We start from the raw sequence: 22663 nt of genomic DNA on the forward strand, positions 1-22663 counted from the left end.
TTCTACCTCAACCCCTCCCCTTGTAGAACGGAGACTAAATGAATTGTCTTGTATAGTGGAGCTTGAGCGCTGACCTTCAAATGTCAGAAACAGACTGGTTCATATTAAAGTTATGAGAGGGATAACTAACATCTTTACTTCCTCACATTTATGCTGGCTCATAAACACAAATATGCATGGAGAACTAGACAAATGTAGGTTGCAACAGCCTTTATGAGTCACAGAAAACCCACGTAAGGTGCGATTCATTCATAGGACTCATATATATTTAGTATAGTAATATCTTCCACTGCTAATTAACACATTTTCAACAGCAGTAGCCAATTAAAATATGTGCTTTGACAAAACTGGTTTGGAAATTGTGTCTACATGTACAGAGAAAGTACAAATCTGTCCTCAAAGGTAGCTAATTCATGTTATTTTTAGAGGATGAGAACCTTTGCCATAAAGATGGATTACATTTATGCTATTGTTATTGCATCTAATTTCCCCACTGTGAACTCCCAGTTGAGGGCGTTTTCAACAATGTACATTTTGTTCCCACTGCAAATTACAAAATGTATTTACTCATGAATTCGATTAGGATTCAAAATCTGCACCAGCATGTTCAGTATCTTGATGGAAACACAAAGCACAGGAAACACAACGCTCAATTAAAATAAATGTTAAATATGAGGCCTTGGCCTTGCAGTTGAGAAAGTAAGGGTTTCATGAATGGAGCCTTTACGCCCTCTTCAGGAGGCTGAGTCATTCGCAGTTTTTTTCAAGTGTTCTGTGCTGTAGTAGGGTTTAAATATATCTCTAATTCAAGATCCTTTTGAGGGATATACAGAGAGAGATTGAGATATCGCTTTTGTATTTAAATTTAAAACCACTAAATCAAAGGACAAAATAAGTGGACTACACAAAATTTACATATTCTTATTCTTTGGTGATTGTGTCCTATTTTATCGTAACATAAACACACAAACTTAAAGGGATAGTTCAGCTAAAAAAATAAATCTTCTTTTACTCACCCTGAAGCTGTCTCAAACCTGTATGAGTTTGTTTCTTCTGCTGGACATAAAAGGAGATGTTTTGAAGAACAGTGCCTGCCTCTGCACCTCACTCCAAATTTCTCTCAACATGTGGACAGGATAGATGCCAGTGAATAAATAAGAAAACGAACTGGCATTACTTTTTGAAAAAGTAACTTGGATATTTCATCAGTAAATTTAAAAGTAATGTGTTACTTTACTAGTCACTTGCAAAAAGTAATCTGACAATTACTTGCAATGCATTATCCCAAAAACTTAAAGAATATGAGGAACCAAACAGTTTCCGGTGAACACTGACTTCCATGTTTTTTTCCATACAATGAAAATCTGTGGGTTCTGTTCCAGATCTATCCAGTCAGGTTTGGAACAACTTGAGGGTGAGTAAATGATGAATTTTCATTTTTGGGTGAACTATCCCTTTAACAGACATACTGGGCTAAGTACTAGAACTTATAAAGATTAGATACAGTCAATGAATTAGTGGCTCAAATGTTTTATGGTATATATATATAATACATGACTGATATAGATAATTATATGTATACGATATATACTATGTCAAGAACTGCCATGAGACTGGGTTGATATACATTACACTTCATCAACAATCAGTGTATCTATCCACTCTGAATGCAAAAATGGGGCATGACTCTGAATAGATTAATAAATCGGAAGTCTTGCACATTCACAGGAAATAGCTTAGGCTACTTCCTTGTTGAAATATAATGTGGATATGAGTGACACATCTCTGCTGTTATGTCTCTTATGAAGTGTATATTTAACCCATTATATGAATTTAATACTAAGCACACCTTGTTTACTAACTTCTTCATCGTGTTGCATCTATTTAGAGCACATTCTTAGAATGTGACTTCAAATGTGCATCAATGATAGCCTGAGATTTAAAGTATTCTGAATTAAATAAACACACACAATGCCCCATTAATAGAATTTGCCTTTAGATTTTGTTTAAAATGTACAGGTTTATAATGGAAAATAAAACACAAGCATTTGCTGTCATTAGTTGACATTGTCAAGTAATAAATTTAGGGACAACAGCAGCATTGAAGAGGGGATGCAAAAGAACCAAAACATAAACCCTGAATAACTGCTGTTTTGGAACCACCAGCAGAAACGTAAATCAGCACTTCTGAGTCCCATCCAACTAAAACCCAATCAAAGCCAATCAGTTTTTTGTTTACTGTGGAATGTGAATGTGCATTAGCATGACCAAGCCTGATAAAAAATGTGCTTTAAACTAAGAAGCACATTGTTGTCAGGTTTTATTTGAAATATGTTATTTGAACTTAATCTTCTTGACCAACAGTTTTGAAGCTTTCTGGGTTTTTTTTTTTTTTTACCATTTGTGTAAATTGGAAATCCACACAAATTTTAGCCAATCAGAACCCTACAGAAATGCTCTCTGTGCATGCAGTCAGTTTGGGTTCAGGTCTGCTCAAGGATATTTAGAATACCTAGAGAAATCTATACCTCAGCGTTTCAGTTAATCTCTGTGGCAGTTGCTAAATTAGCACATTGAAATGTACTTATTTAGAACACAAGCTTTTGAATGGTTGTCAGTGGAGAAAAAATGCTTTTTGTCACCGTGTAGTTCCAGCAAATAACCAACAGGGGTTAAAGGGAACAAGCTCACCAGCCAAACTGACATAAACACTCTCTTCACATTTACTGTTGAATGCCCTTTACTTGCATATTGCAGGATTGTTTTTAGATTTAAAATAGTTTGTGCTGAAACAGTTAATGTTGGTCTGAAATGATTTGGGATTTTTATCTGTTTGTTCCTTCGTTGGATTCTTCAGAAGGATACTTGCAGAACTACTTGCAGCCAGGAACACAACAAGGTTTGTTAAACTTTAATTCTTATCATTATCTCTTCTGGTGTTCAGGACTAACAGTATCTTGGTTGTCATTGATTCCTCATGATATGATCACTTTAAATTCTGAATGACCCGGAATATTCCTAACACTTTGCTCAGTCACCACTTCAGGGTATGCTGTAGGCTATACTTTTTACTCACAAACTCGATCTTTTTTTAGGGTGACCATATTTTAGTTTTCCAAAAAGAGGACAGTGGGGGGCGGGGTCAGGAGGCGGGGTTTCGCCTGACATAGCATACACGTAGCAAGATTTTTGTTTGTTTGTTTGTTTTGTTTTTAGAATAAATAAAAAGAAAACAAGTAGATATGATAAGAAAAAAAAATAGAGGATGTTAGTGTTAGAGGCTCATTTTAAAATTAAAATAAAACAAGTCAATAGACAGAAAAAGAATAGATAATGCTTTTTTTTAAAAGGTCATTATTTATAATAAATAAAAAGAAAATAAGTAGAAAGAATAGAGAATGCTAGTGTTAAAGGCTCTTTTCTTTTTAAATAAAGCAAGTAGTTAGAATAGAAATATAATTGAGAGTGATACAATTAGAGGGTCAAATGAAGATGAAAGAGATGTATTTTCAGCCATTTCCTGAAATTGAGTAAGGATTCAGCTGCTTGGATTGAGTTGGGCATGTCATGAGTTGGGCCACCAGGAGGGAACAAGTTAATGAAAAAGTCCATTAAAGTTTTATCACAGGTTGAATGCAAAATACAGGCATTTCAGTCAAATTTTATTCAATATTTCAAACCTTTAACCCACTTGGGAAAATCAACCCATGGCAACAGTTTTAAAGTAGCCCTATTCTGTGGGGGGAAAAAATGCGGACTTGGCAACCCTGCATCCAAAAAGAGCTGCAGGAGTCAGATTTGACTGATCACAGCCAGGTCAAGAATAAGGAGAGATGACTGACAAGACCTTGCTGGAGTATTTGCTGCTCAGCAGATCCCGAGCTCACTGACAACTATATTAACTTGCAAGATGTGCTCTCATCACATAGAGTGTGTGTGATCACCCAATCTAAAGTGAAAGTGAACACTGTGAATGCTCATTCAAAAGAGATTTACTCTGCATACTGAGAGCGACTCCCTGAGTTTTAAAGTTAGATCAGTTCTAAATAATAGGCTAATAACAGATACAACTTTTGATTTAGGCTACATTATAATTTTTAATAATATATTAGTTGGTTAAATGTTAAAATTAAGATTAAGAAATGCTTTAGAAGTATTTTAATTGTTAGTTTATATTAAGTAATGTAGTTAACTAATGTTAACAAATGAAACCTTATTGTAAACAGTTAGGCTACAACAAAAATATGGGTGTGCATTTTTTCCAACTTTATTCTTTATTTTTGTTTAATACTAGGAAATACTGAACAGAGAGCCTTAATTTCAAATTTGATCAATATTAACCTAAAATAAAATGTGTAAAATGATTATTTAGTTAAGGAGTTAATGAGAATTGGTAAATGAACAGCTATGGTAACATGCTATAGCTAGTTGTAAAACTACAATGAATCTATCGTATGCTTCGGGTTTGTGTTTACATCGTTTATACAGCCCCTCGAGTGTCCGGAGGGAGGCGTATCCAAGCATCTCCTCTCACACTCACTCTCACTTGGAGGAGGAGATGCCAGACATTGCTCTTAACACGCTCGCGGAATAACTGTCGCGCGGGAAACAAAGGCTTGACTGCTGTGAAGTCAACAGTCGCGCGCTCCATCCTGAAGCCATGTGAGAGATCTGCTGCTGCAAAAGGACGCCAGAACACACTGACCGTCGGGTTGAGCGCCGCTCCCCGGAAAACAGAGAGCAGACGTCCCCGCCAAGAGCCGTATTTGCAACCCGAGAGAATAACCGAATTAATGCCCATCAGTAGATAATAGTAGCCAAGTCATATTGATCGCCTGTATCGTTTACGCCTCCGAGCGGGGGTTGTTTTTTTTTCTGAGCGGACGCGAGAGAAACATTCGCTATCGAAAGGTAACGGTCTGACCACTGAGTAAGTATTCATTTCAGAACAATTGTTATTTTCCTGCGGGTTTAATTGTCTTTCGTTTCCTGACATCTCTGGATTGTTGTTATGCTGAAGGCTTCCATTGCGATGGCGCTTTAAATCGTTTGAATGTCTTGAATACATTGCAGCAACAGCGAAATAACAGGATTGCAATGTAACAATGCGAGATAAGTTACATTTACCTTTTCGCAGAGAGTACAGAGGGGTTAATAAGCTATGCAAAGGTTATGTCTTTCATCATATGTTTACATAAATTGAAGTATCTTCTGTGGCCCAATAACACGCTGGTGCGCTTTTTTCCAGCAGTATGTGCTCGGGTGTGGGAGAACCACATCTAGCAATATACTGATGAAAATGGGTGGGATGATCCAATATGGCCGTGTAGACCTGGATTTAGCAGCATATGATGTAAAATGTTTTCGAATTCATTTGGATTTTGGCCATTTGACAATTCGAATGTGACATAATTTCCCCGCGCATGGAATCAATTACGTTTCACGTCTGACAGGATTCTGATGCGGGTTTTTTTTTTCTGTCAAATCTTCTCCACACCCACCGCGTCCATTCCCCAGATGGAAAAGGTTTATTTTCGCCAAGGGCAAGATGGACCGTGAAGCGTTTTGTATTATACACATTACGTAAAATTGTTTATTTGTAATAGCTGTGAAATGTATCGTTTTGTGTGGAAATAACAAGAGGCGCACGAAGAGGGAATTGGACAGTGATGTCAACCCTGGTACATATCCAGTGCCAAAGCTTTGTCAGTCAAGTTTACGCTCCCATGAACATTTGAGGCACTAGGTCATTGGGCCCACCAAAGCAGGTTCCTAAAGAAAAAAAATAACAGAAAATAACGAGGTCCTTCTGGAATTAGGGTTGGTGCTCTAGAAGTTATTGTGCATTATTTTATGAATTGTGTAAATGTTATAGCCTATAGGGTATGCCCATAGTTCATAAAGAAGAACCACAGAAGCTCTGTGAAAGGATTTCTTAATTTAATTTAGCTTTAGAATTAGAAGCCCTTGGGTATTTCTTATGGGTGTTTAGAATATTTTAATATATAATTAAAACAAAGCCTGTGGTTAATAATAGCCTACTTGAAAATACATTTTTGTTTAAGCAATAAGGTATTAGAGGTATTGATAAAGGACCCCTTGAAACATACACTTAATACATATAAAAAAAAGTTGGCATAAAATGAAAATCCACCCGCTTTGTTTTCTATTTAATTGTTAAAGATCTAGTTGTGAACAATTTGATAATGCATGTTTTATTAAAAAAAAATGTATTTTATTTTTTTTACCTCATTTTTGACCTTCCAATGCAAATGTTGAAGACTTATTTCTGGTGACATATGTAGGACTTTTCCATTCATTTTGGCTGCTTAAACCCCACCCCTGCAAGCTCGCTTTCATCTGCCTTCACTTTTGAGTGCAATCTCAAAGTCCAACCAACTGTTACGTCCACAGGGACGTTACTATTTTTAATACCATTATTGTTCTTGAATTTGTTTCATTTGTTTCAACCAATGAATTCAACTAAGTCCAGCCCTGATCCATTATACTTGGATGTATGTCACAATACAGAAGAAAAGTTTTGTAGCTTCTTCCATTTCATTGCACTTTGTTATATTCATTAATTGACATCGTTTTAAATGCCATGCGTTTTAAGACATACTGTAGTCACTGACATAACACAGTGTTGCTATGCAACAACAATAATAATCTATGCTGTGCAGTGATATGATAAACAGGTGTTTTGCATCATAGCTGTCACTATATATTTGGAATACTACAGGCTGTATTGCGTGTAGTCTTTAATAACTGTGAAATGATGAAACTGTCAAGCTGGTGTATTTTTGAATGAATATGCTAATAGCTACTGAAATGTGCTTACAAATATTAGACCAAAATTATTAGTTGTAAATGTTTCAATCAACAAGCTTCCAATAAGGACCCAAAGAATATCTATGCCATTTTTCCAACACAGCAACCCTTATCTGCCAGGTTCCCCAGCCCACATTCCTTGCTGAGAAGCATGATGTTACGGAAAATCTCTAATTCATTTAGATTTTTTTAAATTAGTATTAAATGTAAGAATTCCCCTTCAATATATACTCTTTGACAGGAGTGCATTCATATATTTTACACTGTTGATTAAATACGAAGTCTGGTATTACACAAGTAGTTATGTGGTCACATGGGGTCTGTCACTTAATGGGTGTTGCCATCCAGCAGCAAGGACTCCTGACAGCTGCCGTGATTTGACACGGTTAAAATTGAACAGCTCTGGACTGTCACTGATGTTTTAACCTTTCACCTATATCTCTTCCATTCTCTATCAGAACTCTGTAACAGATAATAGCCCATAACAGACTCTCCTCATTTACTCAAGCCCTTTCTGCTCACTCCAGACCTTATGAAAATATCTTAATGACTGCTACAAAACACGAGTGCACACTTAATGACTCATTTATTTTTTCACAAATGGCCAATTTAGAGGACACTTTTCAGCACAGCTTATGTCCATTTAAATATTTTGGAAAGTGGAAAATCCACTTGAATTTTATGAATTGTAACAGTCATCTCTAAAATTTTATCTCTGAAAAGAAGGTTCCAGCAAGAGAAAACTATTGAAGTGTTACCAGCTAAAAGGTGACCTAAATTCTATGTTTGAAATATATATTATATATATATATATATATATATATATATATATATATATATATATATATATATATATATATATATGCACTCATGGTCTAACAATCTTTGGAGGTTAGTATCCTCTCTTCCTTTTCTTCTCCCCATGGTTGGTTGAGACCTGGCTCATTGCATTTCTCAGAAAAAAGGGAGTGCATGTAACTATTGGTACAGTCTTTTACCAGTCAAGCTGGACCTTCTCAAAATCCCAATGTAGAAGTTTCTCAAGTCTCCCTCCCACATTCCTTGCAATCAAACAGCACTTAGTATGTAACTCTGTTCATTTTCCTGAGTTACTTTAGGTGGCCTTTTTAGCTCATAGAGGGCAAGTTTTGATTTTGTGAACATGCATATTTTGTAAGTGTCAAATGTCCCCTAATTTGTTTCTTAACCACCACCAGAAACTTTTAAGATTAGTCTGGATTTTTGTATTAAAGTGTTGTACAGTTTCACTACAAATGAACTGATTGAACATCTGCAGTTTGCAGAAACAAGAATCCCTTCAGATGGCATGATTTGCTTAATGTAGCTGGCCTTAAAATTGAGTTATATATCCTACAAGCAATTAAAATCCACCAGGAGAGGACTCTCAGGAGTTTACATCACCATGAAGATGGGCCTGCTTTGTTGTAACTGTCATTGTAATTTGTAATTGTAACCCAGTGCATAAATAGGACCAGACATTTTTGTCACCCCAAAGATTATTCCATATATACAAAAAGAAGCTTTTGGTTCATGTTGTGGCATGTTTTTTCATGCATTTGATTTTCTCTATAGAAATTTAGCCATGATTATCTATTGGCTGCTCTTTGTCACTTTTGGCATTTGAAACACTTTTTTTGGCCAGAGAGTGAACCAGTGAAAAGGTCACAGCATGGCTTCAGTGTGTTGCCCAGCAGTGGACTAGCGAGGGGAAACAAGCTGTAAGATAAGTGCACCCACACTGGAGACTTCACAGATTGGATAAAGCTGGCCAGTGTTATGTTTTTCCTGGACTCCCAAGTGCTTTTCCAATGCTGTCAATGAGATGTGGCGAAAGGAAATGGCTGCATGGTGTTTCAAAGAGTTTCTCCTCATTCCTCCATTCCTAAACCACTGATGCAGTGTTGTAATAATTTGCATAGAGTTTTAGAACTAGTGAAATTTATTGCAGATTAGTTGAATAAACCCAACAACTGGTAAGATTACACGCATGCTATTGAAATGAAGAGGTTTATTATTAATAATGTTTTATTTAGTATTATTAATGTTTATTTTATATAGGCTAGCGGCTTTCTGAAAACTCAGTGAAATAATACTTACACACTATTATCCTTTCAGGATAATAATCTGATGTGACCATACAATTTAAAAACAGCCAAGTCCAAAGGTGTCTGTCAGCTAGAGGTTATACAGAAATGATTGGTGTCAGATTTTTGACTATTTTTCTTTTTGTTAAAGTGGGTGTTTGGTTTTGTAATTTTTATGTTTTTTGGTTCTGGTCTTATTGTCTTATTGGTATTTTTATATTTTAGGTGTACAGATTTTGCTGCTTGATATTGAAAATTGGTGTGTATTGCCATATTATTTGAATGTGTTTTCTTAATTACGAACACACTGGTTTATAATACAAACTGTTTTACTGTTTACTACACGTTGCTATTGTTCACATTATTTCCCTATACATCTAATGAACTGGAAGTCTTCCCCATAGGCTTACTTCCGCGTTGAAGAAAAAGGTGGATAGGTTTCTGGAAATCTGGAAATATCAATACATTTTTAAATTGTGATTTTCAGGACAGAAAAAAGTAATGCAAATAAATAAAAACAGGTAATATCTTGAATTTACATAGTTAATGTAAGTTTTTCTAATTTCGTGCTACAAATTTATTTTGTGAGCGCAATCTTTATTTTTATTATACAGTATTTATATGTATGTATAAATATAGTAGCCTATTACCTTAGTGCAAACTGATGATATTCATAGTGTTAAACTACTTGGCAAAACCTGATTGGTTGAATTGGTTGAATTTGCAATGAATTTGTGCTTAATACTTGCTGGTTAGCATTCACTAGAGCAGTACACAGTACGCTTTCAGAGTTCCTCTCTGAAGCATTTGCATTACGCTTATAGAAATGTATTTGTCTGCTATGGGTTATTATGTATGCTATGTGCGCAGCAGCAGTTAGGGGTGTAACGGTACAGATATTCGTACCGTACGGTTCACGGTGGAAATTCCAAATGGAAGTGATCATCCCTATGCCTTTGAAGGGCAGAGCCCTTGGAGTGGGGACTTTGGAGTGAGCAGGGCACGTGTGTGCCATTATGTAGTCGTTTGGAATGCACTTGGCAAAGGAAGCGACGTAATTTCCTCATTATCTTCAGCTGGGGTGTTCCTGTGACAACGCAGCACAGTGTCCGTCAGCTGATTCGCTGACGTACACCAGCATAATCAATGTACATTTTATATTTTAAAATTTTTTATGTATAATAGTTTTAATATATTATAAAGCATATTTTAAAAACTTTTAAAAATATAACGTATATTTATTTTCAACAGTTATGCTAACAACAATAAAAACACATATAAGCCAGTAAAACATTAAGTGACATCAGCTGACGGACACTGTGCTGCATTGTCACGGGAACATCCCAGCAGAAGATAACTGAGGGAATCATCAGTAGAAGAAAAAGCTCAATGTACCAAAATATTAAGAGGTAAGTGATTTCTGGTAGCCAATGTTGATATTTCAAATCACCGAAACAAACAAACCCCTACCCCAAAAGGGTCTCGCCCCTATTTTGTTAGCTCCGCCCCACTCAAACGTACACAACCCAGGCAACGATTATGGCACAATCTGCTGTGCCAGCCAGCCAAGGGTATGATGTCTTCAATAACTGAAAGCAAAGTGTGTTACTGTGGTAATACAGGTCGAATGTGTTATGGCAGTGGCATTGTGTTTGGCACTGTGTGTTTTAACGTGCATATATGTGTTTTAACAGCATGTATTAGTTCTGTGAAACAAAGCAAAAACAATGTTACTTACCTATCGAGAAGAAACAAAGCAACCTCTGCATCCGATCGTGGGCCTTCCAGCTCCTTGAGTTCTGTCCAGTGCTGGAAAGCAGATCCGACATTTACACAGGTCCTGCTTCTTGCCTTATCGTAAGCCTTCTTTTGTTCAACAGACATTTTCCACTTTTGTTTTTTATCCGCCATCTCTATCTTTCTGTGGTCGCTCGGCTTGGCGATTGTCTTCCTGTGCACTGAGTGCTCTCTCGTCTTCATCATGACTAGACACACCCTTCTGCTGATTGACTAAAAAATACATTTTTGTTTCATCATACGTTTTTGAAAAAATACATAGCCCATCTTTAATGAAAACCCAGTCCAGAGCATTCCGAACCTTAGATTGGGCAGAAGGTTTACCTTCCAACAGGACAATGGACCTAAACACACAGCAAGAGTGGCTTATAGACAAGTCTGTCAATGTCCTTGAGTGGCCCAGCCAGAGCCTGAGCTTGAACCCAGTCAAATATTTCTGGAGAAACCTGAAAATGTGTGTCTGCCCCCATCCAACCTGACAGAGCTTGAGGTGAAGAGGTGAGGAGAACAATAGCAGATAATTGCCAAATGCTAATGAGCAAAGCTTGTTGCATCAAACAAAAAAGACATGAGGCTGTAAAGGTGCTTCAGCTAAATATTTACTTATGCAATATACTTATTTCAGTTTTTTTTATTTTTAAATTACAAGGTTGTGACAATTCTGTTTTTGCTTTGTCAGTATGGTATATGGAGTGTAGACTGATGTGGAAAATTTAAAGCAGCTTAACATAAGGCAGCAACAGAACAAAATGTGAAATAAATAAAGGGGAATGGCAATATATATAAACAAAAAATCATGGAATGTCATTGGTCAACCGGCGCGGTAACCCCTTTAGATGGTTATGCGTGTTTTGTCGACTATTATCACTGAATCATTTGCTTATCACTTTTGTTACCGTCAATGTTGCTCCACTTTTCATGAGTGGGCTTGCTTCATGAATCATCCTTGGCATGATCTCAAGTGCTGCATTTGTGACTATCTACACTAGTGGGTTTAAAATGTAGGTGTTAATGCAACATTGAGTGTTTTTGCACCAAGGAGAGGGTCTGGGTGAGTTTGAGTCCAACAGTAATTCCATCGGTCAACAGTTGATAAATTGGTCTGAATGTACAGAAGCAAATCATTTAAGCTATTGCTTAGATTTCATCTTGCATGATCAGTTCCATTGTGAGTGATTCTTCAGGTCTGAAATCAGAGAGAGATAACATATCAACAAACAATCCCTGTGAGGGAGTGAACATGTGACTGGCTGTGCTCGGGTGGGCCACTGAGATCACCAATCAGCTGGATGACTCTCCCCTGCAGCCATTTTCAGGAGAGAAGCTCTTTTTCTGTGGACCAGTGCAGAAGCCTGCAGTAAAACAGGCTTTGACAAAAGACGTCATTGTACCAGGTTCAACATTGCTTTCGACTTCCCATGTTCCCATTCCATGGTTGACCTCTTTTTTATTCATGTGTCCCTTTTCCTTTGATATTTTCCTCAATTAATGCATTGTATTTTACTTGCTTATCAATGTAGTCAACAAGCATGTAACCACAAATGTTTAGACTGCTTGTATTAATATTAACCCTGTCTTGACTGCAAAGAGGTGTTTTGGTTTCCCTTTTACAGTATTTATAACCATATCAGAGTCATACAGAACTATTGGAGCCAGTAACGTTGGTCTTCCCTTGGATTGGGCTTTATGTTGGAGCTCTGGAATCAATTTAGGTTGGAATGCAAAGGACTGTTAACAGTCTTGAAATTTGCATGCCATACATAACTTCCTTCATCGCTGTTGGAGTGGTGTTTGTGATTCATATCTGGAGTTTGATTTCTGAGAAGAGAAAAACAGCTGCCCACTTTTTTTATCGATTCTCATCGACCTGTTTTCCCTCAGAGGAGAGAAGTGCAAAACACTCTTGACAGGCTGGGCTCATATTTTATAGGAGCGAAGCATGTGGAGACATAAAATAGGGTCCATCTATAATGCATTGTGGAAGTGTACAAGACGTTAGCTCGAATTTGCAGGTGTAGGAATGTACAAGGTCTTTAAGAGGAAATGATGTGTGTGTCTAAAGATCAGACGTGGATCTGGCCATGCATTATAAAACAAAATTGCTATACTGAATGCTGTGCTTTAAGGTAAATGAAAAGTGAAGATTATTACTGTATTACTCCTGTTGGGTGAATTTATTTATTTATTTTTTATTTTTTTGCAGGATGTCGGAAGCTTTGTCACAGCAAGAGAGACTTCGGGCCATTGCTGTAAGTAAATAATTACACTAATTCTAATTTATTTATATTACAGTTTCCACAACTAATCAAAAGTAATTGATAATAAAAATAACGAATGAATCCAAATTGTTTAAAAGAAATTAATGCTTTTATTCAGCAATGATGCATTATTTAGTAAAGACATTTTTAATGTTACAAAAGATTTCGGTTTCAAATAAGAGCTGTTCTTTTGAAACTATTCATCAAAGATTAATGAAATTCAGTTTTACCATCACAGGAATAAATTACGTTTTAAAATTCAAAACAGTTAGGTTAACTTCTAATCATATTTCACAATATTACTGTTTTACTAACTTTTTCATTAAATAAATGAATAAGAGACTTCTTTCAAAAACATAAAAATATCTCACCAACCCCAAACATTTAAACAGAAGTGCATACCAAAAATAAAACTTGTATTTATATATGAGTAATGGTAACACTTTATTATAGGGACCAGTTCTCACTTTTAACTAGTTGCTTATTAGCATGCCAATTAATAAGATACTGCCTGTTTATTAGTGCTTATAAAGCACATATTCTGCATGACCATATTCTACAATCCCAATATTATCCAATATCTAAACTTAACAACTACCTATCTGTTAATAAGCAGCAAGTTAGTAGTTTATTAAGGCAATAGTCGTAGTAAGTGGTTTGTTAAAGGGGTCATGACATGGGTTTTTTTATTTTATTATTATGGTCCCCTAGGTGCAATTATAGTATTACTATAGTTTTTTTTTTAAAAAAAAACTTTTAAAATGTAGTGAATTATCACATTTTCCCACCCTGTTTCTCATCCTTTGATTCAAACAGTCTGTTTTTGGGTTGTTGTACCCTTTAAGAGTTCAGTGTTAACGCCCACTGTTATGATTGGCTAACGACAGTGCCTATGGATCAATTATTAATACCCCCAGCCAGAACATTTGTGGATTGAGCGTAACTGTTTAGTAGCGGGTGATTCCATGTACGATGTTGCGTTTTCATTGGTCAGTCGTTGAAGCCTATTTCTGATTGGTTGTTGCCGTTTTGACAGCGTTTATGCCAAGAGCAAAGAGAAAGAATTCGAAGAGAAGAGTACTTGGCCATGCGTGAACGCACGGGACACAGTCTAAGCACATACACGCTTACTTTAAGCAAAGAGGAGAGATTCGCGATTGCACTGAACACGGTTTAAGTTCAGGCAGACTCTCTGAGCGAGCCCAGAGAAAATTCTTACAAGAGCAACGTGTATCTGAGAGCGCGCGCCCAGTTCCCGCGCGCGCGAGCAGAGAGATTCGCGCTCCGCACATTTTATTCCGCGCGCGAGCTGAGAGAGATTCGCGCTGGCACATTATATTAATGTACTTTCGCGCTACAATAATGCGCTCTCGACATTTGACAGGGAAATAACGCCATACTGCGTGGCATTGTAATTTTCCTGTACACAGACCCACTCACTGTCCGTTGAGCTGAACACTTGTGAGGCGCGCGGCGCGACAACGATACGAAATGAGTGTAGTTGTCTTGTGCTGGAGGCGGTCATATGCAAATGGTTGGAACGTCACTTCGCACCGTGACGTCACTTCTTACCATGGATCCAGAACGAGCTGTATTTAGAGCTTGATTAAATAAATGGCTCGTTTATAATGGGAGGACGTCTTAAGCTATGAAACTTGCAGGACGTTTTAATGGTACAAAGACCTCTTATATTCCAAAAGATCAAGGCAAATTTGGTTTCTCATTTCATGACCCCTTTAATATCGAGAATTGGATCTTTAAATAAAGTGTGACCGAGTAATTGAATAAATAATCGACAAATCAATTATAAAAGTAATCATAAAACAAATAAATAAGCCCTCTACTCTCAGAAAAAAAAGGTACAAAAGCAGTCACTGGGGCGGTACCTTTTCAAAAGGTACACTTTTGTACCTTATATGTACTAATATGTACACTTTAGGTATTAATATGTACCTTTAAGGTACCGTTATTCACTCTTTAGGTACAAAGGTGTGCCTTTTGAAAAGGTACCGCCCCAGTGACAACTTTTGTACCTTTTTTTCTGAGAGTGTAGCATATATGATTAGCACTTTCAGAACTTTTGCCAACTAAATTCATCATTATGCAACACAATCTCACCAGATCAGCATGAGGACAGATGTCAGGATACAGATCAGATGCACAGAAGGCCTAAATGATGTTAGTCTCATGAGGCATCATGCTCCTACAGTATGTCAGTGACCATCTATACCAGCTAATGTATATCCAGCCATCAGCACTAAAGCACTTCTGCGTGTTTAATTATTGATTGGGCTTAGCATTGTTTTGTGAACAACCAGACTAATGTTGCCTTTAACTGACGTTTATCCGTCTTCTGAGAAGTGGAGACTTCCAGGATGTGCATGGTCAAGAGTTTTATTGGGAGTTGTGCGTTTCCGTTTAATGAAACTCTGGCTAATATGTTCACACAGGAGCAGAATATGGCTGTCAGCCCAGTTCAAGTGCCAAATACGGCTTTATGTCATTGGAAGGTTTTAGATCCCGTCACTGTCTTTTATCAGAATCAGTTATGTGGCCTGGGCATCACTCAAATGCTGTATTATACTTACACACAAAAAAAAAAAAAAAAAAATATATATATATATATATATATATATATATATAAAATAATTAAGATTTGACAGATGAACTAGAGCCTTGACTGGACTTGTTTATTAAACAATGTTTCAAAATAGATAGAACTTTTGGGTGTTATGTAATTCAGCATCTTTGATATTTACTTCAGTCACTTGTTACTATGGTTACCGGTGTTGCTGTGGAAATAGAAAAGGCTCTTTAATTATTAGTTCATACTGATTTTATTCGATCCTCTTCTGTAAGAACAAGTTACACCTTTTATTAAATATATAAGAAAATGTTCATTTTTAACAAATATGTAGTTGAATGTATACATTTATATTTTGTTTTTAACAGAGTAACTAGTTTACTAACACTAAAACCTTACAAAAAGATTTTGTTGTTACATAAAATAAAATAAACAAAAAAAAAGACATTTCATTTCAGCTAGTTCCTGAGTGAATATTTTGGTTTAGGTTAGCTCGGTGTACTAAAATAACAAAAACTAAAATAAAATTAAACAAAAACTGTTTAGACATAATAAAAAGGACAAACACAACTAAATTACTAAAGTTTTAACTAAAATTCAAATTAAATTGAAAAATTGAACTGAAAATACAAAAAAATAAAAAATATTAATAAATATTACAACTATAATAGTATCTTTTGTCATTCAACACTGTTAGAATCAAATTGTGAATAGTGTCTGATAATAATGAATTCTTACCATTTCTTTAATTAAATCCTTTTTGTTAACTGATATTTGCACAGAGGTTATTTGATTTTGTGTATTGGGAGGTTCAGCATCTTTCACCTGAGTTTAATATATTGTCTTTTCAGGAGAAGAGAAAGAGGGAGGCTGAGATTGAGAACAAAAGAAGACAACTTGAGGATGACCGCAGACAACTCCAGCATCTCAAGGTATCAAGACATAACAGCTAATAGGTTGTGGATATGTTTAAAAAGCTGAGCAGGTGTTTGCCGTGGTCATCATTCAGACAGCTGTCTGAGGATTTTACCAGAGGTTAAGAGCCGTGTCTTTCTTATGTAATTTACCGTCTGTCTGGTCCCACACTTCAAATTTCTGTTTAAAGCCCTAGTGTTGAAATTCATAATGTGAGAATGATTTTTCAGGATTTTGAAGTTGCTGAAAGGAGAAGGGGAAGTTTTAACAGCAGTTTCCTGTTTGAGGGGACAAGGAAAGAAATCTGTATCCTCCCTTTAAGTTCTGCCTTGTTATGATAAGTCAGGCCATCTCCCATATTTTCGTTTTTAGAAAGCTCATTTACATTTTATGGGAATCATGAGATCTTTTTAATTTGAATTACCTTTTTTACTTCATTTAAATGTAATCACATTCTTCATGCAAGGTACACCTCGGACAACATTTTTAGAGTTGCCGTCTGTATTTTGTTCACAACTAGAGGAATTAAACTGAAAAGCAAAAATGATGACCATTTTTTAAACTCTCCCCTTCTGTTTGCACTTTTAAGAGAAAACAACCCAAATTTTAGTTGTCTCTGCAAATTACGCCTGAATAGAAGAAAGTGTTTTAACAATTAATAATAAAAATAAACACTGAAGCTTTAAAGTTTATAAATGTAACTGTTCTGACTTTTCTTAACGGATCAGAACCTCACTTTTCACAGACACGCTCATGCATATTTAATCATAGTCATAAATATTTTAAACTTGTGCAATAATAATGTAATTTCATTATTTGACAGCAGCCAAACAATCAGGTGTTATAAAAAAACAGTTCATTAATGAACTGTAAATATGGTGTCATTTTTATGATCTCTGAATGCCTGCATACATTATTACCACAGTTATAATAATTCAAAATATTCAAGCCAAAATATGAAAACTGGTAAATTTATACAAATTCTAAAGATCCCAAGTCTGCTGCAGAGGATCCGTGGTCAAAAATAACTTGCCTGCGTGCCTATCCTCATCTCCCAAGTATCCGGCTTGGCGATTGTTTCCCTTTTGTTATCTGTCACAACGTGATATTATTTGTTTGTTAGTTTTATACCTGCCATTGTTTTTTGTGCATATGGGATTTTGCTCAACAGGGAACAATGGAGCAGGCCTTAGTTTCCTATCGAGCGAGACTCAGATCCTTTGTCCTCCCTCTATGCTGGGATTGTATTGCGTGAGCATGTGGTGATGTCAGCATATCTGTCACCATGCCAAAATTTGCAGTCATAAAGCCAAAACTGAGGGAGTGGGCTGAGAGACGAGAAGGAGTGCCGGAGAGGGTCATTTTGGACTGTTTTGAATGTGGAAGTCACAAGATATTTTACAAAATGAAGTCACTTGTTGCTAATTCTATGTGAAGGATTACGTCTGATACTGACCCAGTTTCATAAGAATAGGGAGTAGGTAAGACATTTTAAAAAGGCAAATTGTAAGATCTCATGTTTTTCCAGTTGGTCATTTTCAGACTTCACACAAAAATGTCAGTAATTGCCTCAGTCTTTTTTAGTTCATGTGACTGTGCTTTTTCCATGAATGATTCTTTTTGATATTCCGTGAATCATTTATTTATTTATTTTTCTTGTGATGAGATTGTTTGTCCATTCAGTAATATTATTGAGTTCACCTGCCTTTAAAAAACTAATTGCACACACACATTTTTAGCAACTAGGGAGCATAGTGGTTATAAAATGATTAAGAGTGCACTTGCTGTAAGAAAAGACATCCTCAGACCTCAGATTTACAATGCACCGATGGATGCTGTGCTGCTTGTATGGTTTACTATTACTTAACGCCTCTGCTGTCTTCATCTTTTTTTACCATACTCTTCTTTCTAGTCTAGCAGATGAGGTGCCTTGTTTGTCCATTGACCTTCGTCTTCATGCTTTTATTTTGTGGTTTTCACCTCACCTTTCCTCTCCTCCTTCCATCCCACTCTTAGTTTATTCTTTCTTTTCATTTTCTTCTCTAGAGGCCCGTCTGAATGAATCTTTCAGATGTCAGCCTTGCAGAGCTCAGACACCACAGTCTGTACAGTAGAAACTGTAAGAATGAAAGGGAAAAAAGGCATCAAACCTGAAAGCAACTGTATAAAATTCTCGAATTTTGTGACTTAATCTATTTATTTATTAATTTAATTCTTAAATAATGCCATCATGTACATCTCAGCTTCCTTTTTGTGCAAGTTTTAAGCTCTTTATGAAACAACAGGTGTTATCAAGAGCTCTGTGATGTTTCTCTTCTGTTTTGTCTTATGGGTCTTCCGTTCACTGTTTGATGTTCAGCAGATGTTTGTTTTTATCTGGTGCAGGTTGAACAGTCTCTTCTGTCTCTGCTGCACTAGAATAGAAACAGCACTAGTGGCAGCAGCAGATTGTAATGATAAATTTGTTTGTCATAAAAAAGCTTATGCCATTAATCACTAGTGCTCTGTTTGCATTTGTCTCGTAATGTGACAACAGAATGAAACAGAATATTCAGTGAAAAATAAAAGTAGGACAGGCTTTGTTTTTGTTGTTAATATACTGTATGGCAGGTGACTGGATGCAAAGGACTCTATAGATATCCATTGTGCCAGGATGCCTTGCATTTCTAATTGCAGTGCATTGCCATCTTTAGTGCCACCTATGCTTGTACCCGAAATATCTTCCATCCCTGTGCCAGACACAGATGTCAGAATTCTCTTCAGACAGCAGTGGTTCATTCTGGTCCTGCCAGTCTAACTCTGCTCTGGCAGGAAGCCCTGTTTGAGCAGGCGCCTGTCAAAATGTTTCACTATCCAGAAATGTGCATAGTGTGCATTAGCAGCCATGGAGAATGCCCTGAAGTGAAAAACTAATGGACAGCTAATGGTCATGTGCTACACTAACCTTAATGACATTAACTGCGACTGACATCAACTCATTTTTCAAGCATTCATTTTGTCGATATCATGCAATTAGGGACCATATACACACACTTACTCAGCAAGAATGCATTACACTGGTCAAAAGTTACAGTAAAGACATTTAAAATGTAAATGCTGTTCCTTTTGAACTTTCTATTCATCAATAAAATACTGAAAAAAAAAATGTATCACGGTTTCTACAAAAATGAGCACCATATTAGATTTCTGAAGGATCATGTGACACTTTGCAATCATATGAATAATTAACATATTGACATGATATTTAAATACAAAAACATTATTTTAAATGGTAATATTTCATCATAGCACCGTATAGTATTTGCATGATGTTTATGCCGTTGAAGTGTTGTTAAAGGATTAGTTCACTTTCAAATTAAAATTTCCTGCTAATTTACTCACCCCCATGTCATCCAAGATGTTTATGTATTTCTTTCTTCAGTCAAAAAGAAATTAAGGATCTTTGATGAAAACATTCCAGGATTTTTTTTCCATATAATGTACTTCAATGGACTCCAAACGGTCGAAGGTCAAAATTACAGTTTCAGTGCAGCTTCAAATGGCTATAAACTATAACCATACCAGACGATGAATAAGGGTCTTATCTAATGAAACGTTTGGTCATAAAAAAAAAAAAAATGTATATGCTTTATAAACACTCTCGCAACGCCGACTTGCTACGTCATCCACCGGAGCGGCTTCCAGTTTTGACATTCGGCAGAAGTGAGAGAAAAGTGTTTATAAAGCATATGCACTTTATTATTTTTTTTTAAATGACCAATCGTTTCGCTAGATAAGACCCTTATTAATCGTCTGGTATGGTTTATAGCCCTTTGAAGCTGCACTGAAACTGTAATTTTGACCTTCAACCGTTTGGAGTCCATGACGTCTACTCCATGCTGGATTGTTTTCATCAAAAACCTTAATTTCTTTTCGACTGAAGAAAGAAATACATAAACATCTTGGATGACATGGGGGTGAGTAAATTATCAGGAGATTTTAATTTGAAAGTGAACAAATTCTTTAACTCTTCTAAAAAGAAATCTCTAAGCCATTGGGTTTGTTTTAACAGTCAAAGTCATTGAGAGAGCGATGGCTGTTGGACGGAGCGCCATCCAGTGGAGAGGACGAGGCACAGAAACAACTACAAGAGGATGAAGAAAAGACCAAACTACTGGAGCAGACCATCCTCAGGTTAAGACCAGTCATTTAGTCATTTGATACCCTCCTTAGTCCCAGACAAAATTCTAGCATACATTGCTCACATATTCACTTATCTTTTCCATTAACAGACTAGAACAGGAGATTGATGAGCTTGAGACTGGAGTGCCTTTGAATAAAGGAGAAAATGTAAGCTATTAAGTTTTTTTAGTTGGTTTAGTAAAGGTTTTAATTCTGTTAATAATAATGACTTTCTGTCATATGTCTTCTCTGCTAGGCACCTGATGGTCCAGTGAAGGGTGAGTGTGGAAATAAGCTGTATTGTCAGTTCTCCATCATCTCTGTATAAATGTAACAGAATGGATTGAGTTGTTATCAGTTTGTTTGCAGTAATGGTCACTGTGTAATTTCACAGTTGCCATGTGAAAGAGCCAACGGAATGAATGAATGTTCATATTATAGTCTTAATAATAAATACTGAATAGCAGCTTCATTTAAAATCATTAACTGATTATGTTATGTTATGTCTCTTTCTCTGTCCCCAGCAGTTGAGAATGGCATACAGCAGCCCAGCCCTAACGCAGATCAAAATAGCAAGAAACAGATCACAGGCATTGAGGCCAAACTGCAGTGCACCAACCCTGATGTAGCCATTGAGAATGCCAGCGCAGAGAATCCCGTCACCATGGTGTTCATGGGCTACAAGAATGTAGAGGATGAGATTGAGACCAAGAAGGCACTGGGCATAGAGGAGACAGTGAAAGCTGAATTTGTGGTCATTGAGGACGGCGAGAGCAAAGCTGGAAACGAAGGGGCCAGAGAGGACCAGGCCCCACCTAACGGCAGCGCCTCCAGTCCCAACAAAGCTCTGGATGAAGACAAGAAGGAGGAATCGAAAGAAGAAGTCAATTCGAAAGAAAAGCAGCCGTGCAAGTGCTGCACAGTCATGTGAGGGCGACCGCTCACCCTGAAGTTTAGACTCTGACGGAAAACTGACCCCCAGACCATAACACAACAATGAAGAAGTATACCCCGTATACTTAGAATTAACTTTTGTTGTCTAGTATGTATTTCTTTTTTATTTCTATTAATATTTTTCTATATTTCTGTCTTGACATTTATATATCTATATATACATATATTTTCATTATGTAATCTTGTTGAAGAACAGAAAAATGAGGACCACAACAGATTCCACTTTAGACAACAACACGGTTAAAAGAACATTTTTGTGGCCCTCAACCTTATTTTGTTTTAAGAAAAATAAGATGATGTCTCGATATATATGAACTAGTTATTTATCTCCCGTATACATTTGTGTTTCTAAGATATTACTTTATAACTGAAAAGAAATGACTATATTGATATTACAATGTTATGCTTTTAATATATATTTTGAGCCTTTTGTTTTATTCTTTTTTTATTTTTTGCCAAATCATCTCAGACCACTGTGAACACTGGTACATGGAGTGTTGTCTTTGTCCACAATCACACATTCTGCATTACACCTTGTAGAAGGCCTATATGTTTGTAAATATGATGCAATTATTTATGACTGTTCATGCTATGATAGAATACATGTAATCATGTTTTATTAAAATAGGTTGCTGTAATTACCCCAGATCCAAATTATAACCACAGCAGATATCTGTTTTAACAGTACATCACTTTTTACAAGATAACCCATTTTAAACCCTTGTAAATCTCTTTTTTACATGAATGATAACATTGTTAGATATAATTGTAATCAATATTATTTTTTTGAAAATTTAGTAACATTGCAATGTCTGATATTACATGTAGCCCATATTATTAAAAAACTATCTTACAGTATGCAATTATATATATATATATATATATATATATATATATATATATATATATATATATATATATATATATATATATATATATATTTGAAAAAAAAAATTTTTTATATATATATATATATATATATATATATATTTGAAAAACTTTGGTGTTAATTGGGTTGCTGTAAGAAAACAAGAATTCAACATCCATGTTTCAATGTC

At 36.1% G+C, this 22663-nt stretch overlaps 1 protein-coding gene across 3 annotated transcripts; it reads left to right on the top strand.

Annotated features, from left to right (window-relative positions):
• Positions 1 to 4492: 4492 nt before the first annotated feature.
• LOC109101149 (paralemmin-1-like) lies at positions 4493 to 22530 on the top strand. 3 transcript variants are annotated; one of them, XM_042718286.1, is made up of 7 exons: positions 4493 to 4930; positions 12937 to 12982; positions 16427 to 16507; positions 20542 to 20663; positions 20762 to 20819; positions 20908 to 20929; positions 21176 to 22530. In XM_042718286.1, the coding sequence occupies exons 2-7, from the start codon at positions 12938 to 12940 to the stop codon at positions 21580 to 21582; spliced, it is 735 nt and encodes a 244-aa protein (XP_042574220.1). In that variant the 5' UTR covers positions 4493 to 4930; position 12937; the 3' UTR covers positions 21583 to 22530. The 3 variants fall into 3 exon arrangements, with proteins under 3 accessions (XP_042574220.1, XP_042574222.1, XP_042574221.1); XM_042718288.1 differs by having other exon boundaries at positions 21179 to 22530; XM_042718287.1 differs by having other exon boundaries at positions 4512 to 4911.
• Positions 22531 to 22663: the final 133 nt, after the last annotated feature.

This window comes from Cyprinus carpio, chromosome B2 (genome assembly GCF_018340385.1).
Source record: "Cyprinus carpio isolate SPL01 chromosome B2, ASM1834038v1, whole genome shotgun sequence".
In the NCBI taxonomy this organism is placed as follows: Eukaryota; Metazoa; Chordata; class Actinopteri; order Cypriniformes; family Cyprinidae; genus Cyprinus; species Cyprinus carpio.